General features: G+C 46.3%; 1 protein-coding gene and 1 long non-coding RNA gene across 9 annotated transcripts in view; one reads left to right on the forward strand and one right to left on the reverse strand.

Moving 5' to 3' along the window:
* The window catches only part of LOC141771058 (uncharacterized), an 8485-nt gene extending 7103 nt beyond the window's left edge, over positions 1-1382 (forward strand). The window contains exon 3 of the long non-coding RNA XR_012594653.1: positions 1239-1382. This is a non-coding gene — a long non-coding RNA (uncharacterized LOC141771058). The remainder of the gene's footprint in view (positions 1-1238) is intronic.
* eif4h (eukaryotic translation initiation factor 4h) overlaps positions 1-12146 on the reverse strand; it is a 19248-nt gene extending 7102 nt beyond the window's left edge. For 4 of the 8 annotated variants that reach the window (XR_012594648.1, XM_074640947.1, XM_074640949.1 and 1 more), the window contains exons 1-6: positions 11980-12146; positions 7056-7234; positions 6126-6190; positions 5928-6021; positions 2529-2615; positions 1-13 (exon numbers count right to left, since the gene is read on the reverse strand). The exon at positions 1-13 is cut by the window's left edge. Coding sequence is in view for 7 of the 8 variants with exons in the window: in XM_074640947.1 (XP_074497048.1) it covers positions 1-13; positions 2529-2615; positions 5928-6021; positions 6126-6190; positions 7056-7234; positions 11980-12044 (503 nt within the window). In the remaining variant the exon portion in view is untranslated. The remainder of the gene's footprint in view (positions 14-2528; positions 2616-5927; positions 6022-6125; positions 6191-7055; positions 7235-11979) is intronic. The other 4 variants (XM_074640948.1, XM_074640950.1, XM_074640946.1 and 1 more) reach the window with 2 other exon arrangements.
* Positions 12147-13527: the final 1381 nt, after the last annotated feature.

A 13527-nucleotide genomic window follows, 5' to 3' on the forward strand; every position in this document is an offset into this window, starting at 1 on the left:
TCTCCTCGAAAACCTGCAGAGACAGACAGGTGGACAGACAGACAGGTGAGTCCACAGACAGACGCCCTCAGGTGTCCTGCAGCGTCTGGAACCTGTAAGGTGACCAGTGAGCATGAGATGGTTGAGATGAAAGGCATGATGGGAAAAAAAAACAGGGTGTGGTCCAGCAGCTTCAGGAGCCAGGATATGGGGTCAAAGGTCAACAGGCCTGTTTCACTTTAATAGATTAGTGAAGTTTAGATGAGTCGCTTCCATTTCAGCTCATCAGGTTAGCTTGTTAGCTTCTAGTTAGCCGTTCAGAGGCAACAAACATGAACTCAGGATTCCTGAAGCAGTCTAAACAGAACGGACCAATAGAAACGCTGGATTCCTTCTCTCCTCCAGGCTGCTAACGGCTAGCGTTAACTAGCTCTAACAGGCTGCTAACAGCTAACGTTAACTAGCTGTTACAGGCTGCTAACAGCTAACGTTAACTAGCTCTTACCGTCTGCTAACAGCTAACGTTAACTAGCTCTAACAGGCTGCTAACAGCTAGCGTTAACTAGCTGTTACAGGCTGCTAACAGCTAACGTTAACTAGCTCTAACAGGCTGCTAACAGCTAACGTTAACTAGCTCTTACCGTCTGCTAACAGCTAACGTTAACTAGCTCTTACCAGCTGCTAACAGCTAACGTTAACTATCTCTTACCATCTGCTAACAGCTAACGTTAACTATCTCTTACCGTCTGCTAACAGCTAACGTTAACTAGCTCTTACCGTCTGCTAACAGCTAACGTTAACTATCTCTTACCGTCTGCTAACAGCTAACGTTAACTATCTCTTACCGTCTGCTAACAGCTAACGTTAACTAGCTCTTACCGTCTGCTAACAGCTAACGTTAACTATCTCTTACCGTCTGCTAACAGCCAACGTTAACTAGCTGTTACAGGCTGCTAACGGCTAACGTTAACTAGCTCTTACCGTCTGCTAACAGCCAACGTTAACTAGCTGTTACAGGCTGCTAACGGCTAACGTTAACTAGCTGTTACAGGCTGCTAACGTTAACTAGCTCTTACCGTCTGCTAACAGCTAACGTTAACTAGCTCTTACCGTCTGCTAACAGCTAACGTTAACTAGCTCTTACCGTCTGCTAACAGCTAACGTTAACTAGCTCTTACCGGCTGCTAACAGCTAACGTTAACTATCTCTTACCGGCTGCTAACAGCTAACGTTAACTAGCTCTTACAGGCTGCTAACAGCTAACGTTAACTAGCTCTTACCGGCTGCTAACAGCTAACGTTAACTAGCTCTTACCGGCTGCTAACGGCTAACGTTAACTAGCTCTTACCGGCTGCTAACGGCTAACGTTAACTAGCTCTTACCGGCTGCTAACGGCTAACGTTAACTAGCTCTTACCGGCTGCTAACGGCTAACGTTAACTAGCTCTTACCGGCTGCCAACGGCTAACGTTAACTAGCTCTTACCGGCTGCCAACGGCTAACGTTAACTAGCTCTTACCGGCTGCCAACAGCTAACGTTAACTAGCTCTTACCGGCTGCTAACGGCTAACGTTAACTAGCTCTTACCAGCTGCCAACGGCTAACGTTAACTAGCTCTTACCGGCTGCTAACGGCTAACGTTAACTAGCTCTTACCGGCTGCTAACAGCTAACGTTAACTAGCTCTTACCGGCTGCTAACGGCTAACGTTAACTAGCTCTTACCGGCTGCTAACGGCTAACGTTAACTAGCTCTTACCGGCTGCTAACGGCTAACGTTAACTAGCTCTTACCGGCTGCTAACGGCTAACGTTAACTAGCTCTTACCGGCTGCCAACGGCTAACGTTAACTAGCTCTTACCGGCTGCCAACGGCTAACGTTAACTAGCTCTTACCGGCTGCCAACAGCTAACGTTAACTAGCTCTTACCGGCTGCTAACGGCTAACGTTAACTAGCTCTTACCAGCTGCCAACGGCTAACGTTAACTAGCTCTTACCGGCTGCTAACGGCTAACGTTAACTAGCTCTTACCGGCTGATAACAGCTAACGTTAACTAGCTCTTACCGGCTGCTAACAGCTAACGTTAACTAGCTCTTACCATCTGCTAACAGCTAACGTTAACTAGCTCTTACCGGCTGCTAACAGCTAACGTTAACTAGCTCTTACCGGCTGCTAACAGCTAACGTTAACTAACTCTTACAGGCTGCTAACAGCTAACGTTAACTAGCTCTTACCGGCTCACTGATTTAAGAATGGCGTGAATCATTTCAAACGAACGATTCTACGAAGTTTTGCCGATCTTTACCGAACTATTCCGATAACCCCGAACACAACGTCTTGGTTTGTGGACGGTCTGTCCACGCTGAAACCCGCCATAACTCTGAAATACAACATCCTGTTTTATTTTGAAGGACAGGAGCAGAAGAGGAAGTTGGCTTCTAGGTGGCGCTGCAGTAAATCAATAGTTAAATTACTTATAGGCCGTAAACAACAGCGCAACCACGCGGCGACCCTGCTGCGTTCTGATTGGTCGGCTGGGATCTGACTTCACCTTCACCTCCTCCTTGTTGGTTGTAGTCCCCACCGAAGTCACGTTCTCTTCCTCCGCTGGGAGCTCCTCCTCGAGGACCTCCTCGTCCTGCAGAGGACAGGGGGAGTTATAACTGAGAGGAGGGAGAGAGGAGAGGAGGAGAGAAGAGAAGGAGAGAAGAGAAGGAGAGAGGAGAGAGGAGAGGAGGAGAGAGAGGGGAGGAGGGAGAGAGGAGGAGAGAGAGAGAGGGGAGGAGGGAGAGAGGAGAGAGGACAGAGAGGAGGAGAGGAAAGAGAGAGGAAGAGCGAGAGAGAGAGGAGGGAGAGAGGAGGAAAGAGAGGAGAGAGGAAAGAGAGAGGAGGAGGAGAGAGAGAGGAGGAAAGAGAGGAGGAAAGAGAGGAGGAGAGGGAGGAGGAGAGGAGAGAGGATGAGAGGAGGAAAGAGAGGAGAGGGAGGATGAGAGGAGGAGGAAAGAGAGGAGGAGAGGGAGGAGGAAAGACAGGAGGAGAGGGAGGAGGAGGAGAGGAGGAGGAAAGAGAGGAGGAGGAAAGAGAGGAGGAAAGAGAGGGAGGAGAGGCGGCGCCTCCTTCTGGAAGCAGTTGGAAGAACAGCACTGAAGAGGCGGAGCTTGTTAGTTGTCCGTCAGCCAATCAGAGAGGAGAGGTTAGAGAGAAGAAACTGACTGGAGGAATCAGATTATCTGGTCTCATGTTAAAGTCCAGACCAGGTGAGACCAGGTGAGACCAGGTGAGACCAGGTGAGACCTGGTGAGACCTGGTGAGACCTGGTGAGACCAGGTGAGACCAGGTGAGATCAGGTGATACCAGGTGATACCTGTCTGTGTCTGTGGACCAGGTAGAGGAAAAGAAAGGGGGGGGGGGATGAGATGATGACAGGATGAAGCGTGAAAGACAGTGTTGTAGTACAGACCACCTAAACCGAGACCAAGTCATGACCAAGACCAGCGAGTGTATCCAGACCAGACTAAGAGGGGCTGAGACCAAGTCAAGACCAGGACCAAGACCGAGGCAGTGAGACCAAGTCCAGATACAGGAACAAACTGGGAGGAATGGTTGGGACCTGTGGGAAGATCAGCCTGACCAGGACCTGACCAGGACCTGACCAGGACCTGACCAGGACCTGACCAGGACCTGGACCATGCTGATTTGCTGATTAATGAATTTATTATGGACAACAAACTGGACTTCTTCTGCCTCACTGAGACCTGGCAACAGCCAAACGATTTCTCCCAGCTCAATGAAGCTGTCCCACCTGGCTTTAAATGTACCAGCAAACCCCGTGCATCAGGGAGGGGGGGCGGTCTCGCTGTACTCTATCGTGACAGCATTAAAGTCTGTACAGTCACCGTCCCCCCTCATTCCACTTCTGAATGCTTAGCCATACAACTCACAGGCTCCACACCCATCATCATTATCACCATCTACAGACCCCCAAAGCCCTCTGCCCTCTTTCTCACTGAACTGTCAGCATTAGTAACCTCTGTGTGTGCCATGTCCCCTCCTGTCATCCTTCTAGGAGACTTCAACATCCACAACTCTTCTGGTTTTACAATTGATTTCACCTCACTCCTTGAATGTCTAGATATCACCCAATATGTCAATTTCCCAACCCATAACAAACATCCTCCTCGACCTCACTGCTGCCTTTGAAACCATCTCCCACCCACTACTCATCACACGTCTGACTGATATTGGTATCACTGGTGTTGCACTCACATGGTTCTCCTCATACCTCACCGACAGACAACAATTTGTAAAACTGGGCAATCACAGGTCAAGGTGTTCTGCTGTTTCACTGGGTGTCCCCCAGGGGTCAGTATTGGGTCCACTCCTGTTTATCATTTACCTCCTTCCCCTTGGCACTATCCTCCGTCATCACAATGTCCTATTCCACTGTTATGCCGACGACACACAGGTCTACATTTCAACTACACCCACTGCTGCCCTGCCACCCGCCTCCCTCACCGCCTGCCTACAACACATCAGGAGCTGGATGAGCAGGAACTTTTTAAAACTCAACAGCAATAAAACCGAGGCCCTGCTCATCGGCTCCAAGAACAACATCTCCAAGTCTCAACACACCACTGCTCAGAACCTCACCATTGATGGCTTCTCAGTACCGTTCTCCACCCATGTCAAGAGTCTTGGGGTCACCCTGGACAGCACACTCTTTTTCATCCCACATAAAAAACGTCACCCGGACTGCCTTCTTCCACCTCCGCAACATCTCTAGACTCCGCCCATCCCTGAAATCCTGGTTCACGCTTTTGTTACATCCCGGATCGACTATTGCAACGCTGTCCTCTCTGGCATTCCCATCAAACTACTCAACCGACTCCAAATCATTCAGAACTCTGCCGCACGGATCATCACCCGCACCAAATCCTCCGACCACATCACCCCCATCCTCATCCAGCTGCACTGGCTCCCTGTTAAATCCCGGATCGACTACAAAAACCTTCTGCTCACCTACAAAGCCCTCCATAACCTCGCCCCCACCTACCTCACAGACCTCCTCCAGGAGTACACTCCCTACCGTTCCCTCCGTTCATCATCAGCCGGACTTCTGACCACCCCCACCTCACGCCTCAGCACCATGGGAGCCAGGGCGTTCAGCTGCTCTGCTCCCAGGTTATGGAACTCACTCCCCCCACACATCCGGCAGTCTGACAATATCACATCTTTCAAATCCCTCCTGAAAACCCACCTGTTTAAACTGGCCTACTCTCTCTAGTACTCATCATCACCCATCTTATGTGTCTGTACAGTTATGTCTGTCATGTCCTGTTGTTTTAGATTGTTTTATCTGTCCATGTTTTAATTGATTCTTGTAAGGTGTCCTTGGGTGTCCAGAAAGGCGCCACTAAATAAAATGTATTATTATTACCTGACCAGACCTGGACCTGACCTGGACCTGACAGCTCCATCCATCTCATCCTTTTGGGTCTCAGATGCAGATCTCCTGAGATCAGAACCAAGCCGGTTCAAAAGGCCTTCAATGAGCCAACACTGAACCAGCAGCCGTCGGGCAGCACCAAGAACCACGACCCGTTTTAACAACCAGCGGTAGCTAACAGCAGCCAGCGGCTCACGGTTAGCTGCTGTTACCAGAAGGCTAACCATACTATATATGTATATACCATACGGCAGTTCAGAGGTTAATGGTCCGTAGTTTTCTGTGAGCAGTCACAGTAACGATGCTAACAGGTTTAGAGGAACCCCTGCAGTCCTGGTCTGGACCGGTCTTGGAATAAAACCCTCTTTGTTTGAGTCGGAGACCTTCAGAACGTGGTCTCGAGATCAAGACCGATCCTGAGGACTACCACACACACGCACGTACGCACGCACGCACGCACAAGGTTAGTGACCTACTTCCTGTCAGTGTCTCTGGGGCTCGTACCTCTGCCGCCGAAGCTTCCTCCTCCTCCTCCTCCTCCTCGTTCTTGTCTTCGTCCCTCTGCGATGTCCACCCTCAGTTGCCGTTGATCTAGCAACTGTAAGGGGTCAGAGGTCACGCGTTAGTTAGACCGACGACAGCAGCAGCAGCAGTTTTCCAGAGGAGGGAATGAAGAATGAAAGCTTCTGATTGGATACTCACAGCACCGTCGTACGTCAAAGCTTCTTTAAGAGATTCCAAATCTTCAAACTCCACATAACAAAAACCTGCAAACAGAGACCAGAGCACAGTGAGGCTCCGGCTGGAGCTGGATGATACCCGCATCGGAAACTAAATATCTGTGATGGGGTATCGGTGAGTACGCCAGTCTACGTTCTGATACCATACTTTAGTTCTTCTTCTCTGCTCTAAAACAGTAGTCTTCACTGAGCTGTCTCCCTGGAGGTATCATGGCTGCTGCCGGCTACTACTGTTTTAGAGCAGAGAAGAAGAACTGACTGCAGGTAGTTTGTCAGTGCGCCGCCGGTGGAGACGGTAACGGTAACGGCAAAGAGTAGAGAAGCAAAGAGACGACACTCTGGTGGTTTGTTTTTATACAACGGCTGCATTGCGTATCATATTGTTCAACACAGGACGTTTCAGTAGAATATGACAATAGAATAGAAATAATGTAGTTTAACGTTTGTACGTCTCTTTGTAGGAGGACGTTTTACTGCCGTCTGGTCGTCTCTTTCAGTCCAAAATGGCGGAAGCGTAGCTCTGCTGCTGGGCGCTGACGTTACGATGGAACGAGGACAAGGTCAGATATTTGGTGGTAATACTTCACAGTGGTAAATCCACCAAGTAAAACAGGCATGTGTCCAGTATGTGAGGCGTCCAGTATGTGAGGCGTCCGTTTGGAGGCGTGGCGCTAGTGATGCCAAGTTCAAGACGCCATCACGCAAAAGAGCACGACGACTTCACCGAGGCGGGGGGGGGGGGGGGGGGAATATTATATTTATCACGCCAGTATCGGATCGGTACTCGGAAACATCGTAAAGATGTTACGGGAACATCTGTAACTCCAGCTGTTGTTGATGTAACGTGTGATGTGGAGTCAGATGTTACTGACTGTGACCGGTGACCTCTGACCTTTGAACTTGTCTGTTTCTTTGTCTCTGACCAATCGGACGCTGCGCATGTTGAGCTCTTTGAAGATGATGTCGATGTCTCCCTGCACCGTGTTGAACGGCAGGTTCCCCACATACGCCGTGAACGGCGGCTCTGTTGGCAGCTCCTTCTGCTTCCTGGGGGGGGGTCCTCCACGGGGCCTGGGGAGGGCAGACAGAGAGCATCATGGGATACAGAAACACAGGGCAGCTAACTGGATTTTTAGGTTGTAGCGGCTCAGTTCTAAAGCTAGAGTGAAGATCCTGGTGTCATATGAAACTATGAAACCTGATGAATCCATCGGTACCAACCATGTCAGACTAGCTGGTCATGAAGGAGGTTAAATAACACTCCAAAATTAAGCTCGTCTGAAAAAAAGTCCCAAAGATTTCCAAAACATGTCCGAAGAAAAGTCCAAAAAAGTCTGAAAATTGTCTGAAAGAAAGGCAGAAGAGAAGTCCGATCCTGGTATCATAGTAGACTAGAGAACCTGATGGATCCATCGGTACCAACCAGGTCAGACTAGCTGGTCATGAAGGAGGTTAAATAACGCTCCAAACTGTCATGTCCATTTTCAAAAGGGGTCCCTTGACCTCTGACCTCCAGATCAGTGAATGTAAATGAGTTCTATGGGTACGTATACATACACTTACATAAAGCAGCATATTTGTCCACTCCCATGTTGATAAGAGGATTAAACACTGGACTAATGTCCCTTTAAGGAACATTTAGAACAGATAAATACATGTGATTAACCATGATTCAATATTTAAATGGATTGACAGCCTTAATATTATCTTTAATATCATTTTGAATGCAGGACTTCAACTTGTAACTGTACGTCTTCACCTGAGGGTACTTCCTGCAGCGCTGCAAGAGAGACAGAGAGAGATGACACAGAGGTCACCTGAGGCTCAGTTACCTGAGGGTAACAGGTAGACCTGAGGGTAACCTGAGGTAACAGGTAGACCTGTTCTCCTGCCATCACAGACACACTGATCACACAGTGTTTGTGCCCTATGCTGGTCATGATTTCAGCCCTAATGTTAGACTTCAAAAACAAACTGATCACATGATGAGATGAACTGTTAACTAAAGGTTTGATTCTGTGTGTGACCAGTTAGAATAGACGTTTACGCTCTTTAAAAGCAACTTATGATTCACGTAATGATTAGGGGTGGGAAAAAAAAAATCTGTTCACCTCTGTATCGTGATTTCTAAACAGATGTTTTGATGCCAGAATGGATATATCTGCTTCATGACGTCTAAAAAAGGCTAAAATATGTCTGAACAAAGGCTGAAAAACGGCCGAAAAAATGCCAAAGTATGTCCGAAATATGGCCCAAAAAAAGTCTTAAAAAAAAGGCCGAAATATGTCTGAATAAAAGTCTGAAATATTTCCAAAAAAAGGCTGAACATATTTCTGCCATTTTTTGGGCCATATTTCTGACATACTTTTTCAGATATATTTCAAACAAAAGTCTGAAATACGTCCAAAAAAGGCCGATACATGTCTGAATAAAACGTAACGTTATGGTATGGAGGTAACGTTATGGTGTGGGTGTAACGTTATGGTATGATGGTAACGTTATGGTATGGAGGTAACGTTATGGTGTGGAAGTAACGTTATGGTATGATGGTAACATTATGGTATGGAGGTAACGTTATGGTATGGTGGTAACGTTATGGTATGGTGGTAACGTTATGGTATGGAGGTAACGTTATGGTGTGGTGGTAACGTTATGGTGTGGTGGTAACGTTATGGTGTGGTGGTAACGTTATGGTATGGAGGTAACGTTATGGTATGGAGGTAACGTTATGGTGTGGCGGTAACGTTATGGTGTGGCGGTAACGTTATGGTATGGCGGTAACGTTATGGTGTGGCGGTAACGTTATGGTGTGGCGGTAACGTTATGGTGTGGAGGTAACGTTATGGTATGGTGGTAACGTTATGGTATGGAGGTAACGCTATGTATGGAGGTAACATTATGGTATGGTGGTAACGTTATGGTATGGTGGTAACGTTATGGTATGGTGGTAACGTTATGGTATGGTGGTAACGTTATGGTATGGTGGTAACGTTATGGTATGGAGGTAACGTTATGGTATGAAGGTAACGTTATGGTATGGTGGTAACGTTATGGTATGGTGGTAACGTTATGGTATGGAGGTAACGTTATGGTATGGTGGTAACGTTATGGTATGGAGGTAATGTTATGGTATGGAGGTAACGTTATGGTATGGTGGTAACGTTATGGTATGGAGGTAACGTTATGGTATGGAGGTAACGTTATGGTATGGTGGTAACGTTATGGTATGGTGGTAACGTTAACGTTATGGTATGGTGGTAACGTTATGGTATGGAGGTAACGTTATGGTATGAAGGTAACGTTATGGTATGGTGGTAACGTTATGGTATGGTGGTAACGTTATGGTATGGAGGTAACGTTATGGTATGGTGGTAACGTTATGGTATGGAGGTAACGTTATGGTATGGAGGTAACGTTATGGTATGGTGGTAACGTTATGGTATGGTGGTAACGTTAACGTTATGGTATGGTGGTAACGTTATGGTATGGAGGTAACGTTATGGTATGGTGGTAACGTTATGGTATGGTGGTAACGTTATGGTATGGTGGTAACGTTATGGTATGGAGGTAACGTTATGGTATGGTGGTAACGTTATGGTATGGAGGTAACGTTATGGTATGGTGGTAACGTTATGGTATGGTGGTAACGTTATGGTATGGTGGTAACGTTATGGTATGGTGGTAACGTTATGGTATGGAGGTAACGTTATGGTATGGAGGTAACGTTATGGTATGGAGGTAACGTTATGGTATGGTGGTAACGTTATGGTATGGAGGTAACGTTATGGTATGGAGGTAACGTTATGGTATGGTGGTAACGTTATGGTATGGTGGTAACGTTATGGTATGGAGGTAACGTTATGGTATGGAGGTAACGTTATGTATGGAGGTAACGTTATGGTATGGTTGTAACGTTATGGTATGGTGGTAACGTTATGGTATGGTGGTAACGTTATGGTATGGAGGTAACGTTATGGTATGGAGGTAACGTTATGGTACGGTGGTAACGTTATGGTACGGTGGTAACGTTATGGTATGGAGGTAACGTTATGGTATGGTGGTAACGTGGCGGTGGAGCCGGCTGTCGCTCTCGTCTCCGTGGTCAAATGGGCCGACGCTACGACTGTAGAGCACCCAGATACTGACATTTGTGTTCTCTGTATTGAAACGGCCCCGATGGAGCTGACCATGATGGATAAAGAGAATGGAGCTGACGGGAGAGCTAGAGACCACCTTGGAGAAGTAACAGGAAGTAGACACGTGGGACATGAAAATGTAATCAATAATTCCTGACACTGATCCTGATATATTTGACTTCAGGACGTCTCTGACTACATACATGCTGAAAATCTGGAAAATCATTTAGAGATTTTCAAAGTAAAAGTCCCTAGAAGTGGATGATTGTACTTGTTCCCTTCATGGTCTAGAGGTAAACAAGTCAACAACAATCACACTAAATCCCGATATAGAATCTGCTCCTGAGTATGGTGATAGTATAGAATCAGGAGATATTAATGATCATGTCATGAGTTCAATAATCACATTATGATTTCTGTGAAATCAAAACAACCAGATGTTTCTGCAAGCAAAGGTTGTGAAAAGTCAAATGAGGATTTGCTGCTTTTCTTTGTAAACAAAATGTAGTTTTGGGATTCTGCGGTCGAACAAAACAATATCTTTTTTAACCAATACAGATTAATCATTAATAAAAATGATTTGTGTTCTTTACCTGCAACTTTCCATTTCTATTATATATAGTATTCTGTCATAAATCACATAAATCACTGAGGATTTAATAATGTTTCTATTATTATTATAATTATTACATCATTGTAACTGTGGTTTTTCTAAATGAATACAACACGATGGTTTATTTATTCATCAGCAGAATCACAACTTCTGATATACCGACCTTCAGGAACTGATCGATAAGGTAATCAATAGAAAATGATTCAGCAATAACGATCTATTGATCTCCTATTGATCACCTATTGATCTCCCTCTCCTCCTCTGGTCACTGATCAGATCACAGCTGAACACAAGTTGTACTGGTTTGTGTTTAACAGATCAAATCATTCACTAATCGATAAAGATAATTGATAATGAAAACAGTAAGAGGTCAGAACCAGCGTGAGTCTGAACTAAAGGACCCGATGAGATACTTCCTGCATCAGCTGCAGACACAAACCTGTGAACAGGAATCAATGACCAATAACAGATCAATAACAGATCAATAACAGATCAATAACAGACCAATAACCGATCAATAACCGGTAGTGCTCCTGATCGATGCCCAGCCTCATGGAGCTGATAACCAGGTGGATGAATGTGCAGCATGCGGGCAGCCTGCAGCTCCACCTGCTGCGGCCTCCAGAACCAGAACCAGGACCAGACCAGGACCAGAACTAGGACCAGACCAGGACCAGGTCTGGGTCTAGGACCAGGTCCAGGTTTGGGTCCGGTCCACTGTTACCAACACCTCACAGATACTCGTTATAGTTCCGGATCTCATGTTTATCCCGCTAGCCTCCATGCTAACAGCATGCTAACAGCATGCTAACAGCATGCTAGCAGCATGCTAGCAGCATGCTAACAGCATGCTAACAGTTAGCCTGTTAGCTCCGGGAAGCCGCGGTGTTTCCTGCTCGCTGAGCCGGCCTCCCTCTGCTCCTGCACGGCCTGCTCGGTGAGCGCAGAGCGGGTCTGCGGGGCTCGGGGCGGACAGCTAGTGGCGGGAACCCGGCGGCTCCCCGGTCCCGGTCCGGTCCGGTCCGGTCCCGGTAGTGGTGTAGTGGTGTTGTGCAGTGAACACTCACCTACCGCCGCCAAAGCAGATGTAGGCCTTATCCCGCTCATCGTCGTAGCTCTCGGTGTCCGCCATTACTGCTGCTGAGTGACGAGGAGGAGGAAGAGGAGGAGGAAGAGGAGGAAGAGGAAGAGGAGGAGGAAGAGCTACACGTCACTAACACACACACACACACACTAACACTACCACTACCACTACACTACACTACACTAGGGCTGTAACACAACGATTCAGGACGATATTTGGCTCATCTAGAGCGATACCATACCATACCATATCATACCATACCATACCATACCATACCATACCATACCATATCATACCATACCATACCATACCATACCATACCATATCATACCATACCATACCATACCATACCATATCATACCATACCATACCATACCATACCATACCATACCATACGTTACGATACGATACGATACGTTACCATACCATACCATACGATACGTTACGTTACGATACGATACGATACGTTACGATACGATACGTTACGATACGATACGATACGATACGATACGATACGATACGTTACGATACGATACGATACGATACGATACGATTTCCATGGTTCCGATACGATACGATTTCCATGGTTCCGATACGATACGATACGATTTCCATGGTTCCAATACGATATGATACGATACGATACGATTTCCATGGTTCCGATACGATACGATACGATACGATTTCCATGGTTCCGATACGATACGATACGATACGATTTCCATGGTTCCAATACGATACGATACGATTTCCATGGTTTCCGATACGATTCAGGACGATATTTGGCTCATCTAGAGCGATACCATACCATACCATACCATATCATATCATATCATACCATACCATACCATACCATACCATATCATATCATATCATATCATATCATATCATATCATATCATACCATACCATACCATACCATACCATACCATACCATACCATACGTTACGATACGATACGATACGTTACCATACCATACCATACCATACCATACCATACGATACGTTACGATACGATACGATACGTTACGATACGATACGTTACGATACGATACGATACGATACGATACGATACGATACGTTACGATACGATACGATACGTTACGATACGATACGATACGATACGATACGATACGATACGATACGATTTCCATGGTTCCGATACGATACGATACGATTTCCATGGTTCCGATACGATACGATACGATACGATTTCCATGGTTCCAATACGATATGATACGATACGATTTCCATGGTTTCCGATACGATTCAGGACGATATTTGGCTCATCTAGAGCGATACTATACCATACCATACCATACCATACCATACCATACCATACCATACCATACCATACGTTACGATAAGATACGTTACGATACCATACCATACCATACGTTACCATACCATACCATACCATACCATACCATACCATACCATACCATACCATACGTTACGATACGATACGTTACGATACCATACCATACCATACCATACCATACCATACATTACGATACGATACGATACGTTACG

Source organism: Sebastes fasciatus, chromosome 7 (genome assembly GCF_043250625.1).
Source record: "Sebastes fasciatus isolate fSebFas1 chromosome 7, fSebFas1.pri, whole genome shotgun sequence".
In the NCBI taxonomy this organism is placed as follows: domain Eukaryota; kingdom Metazoa; phylum Chordata; class Actinopteri; order Perciformes; family Sebastidae; genus Sebastes; species Sebastes fasciatus.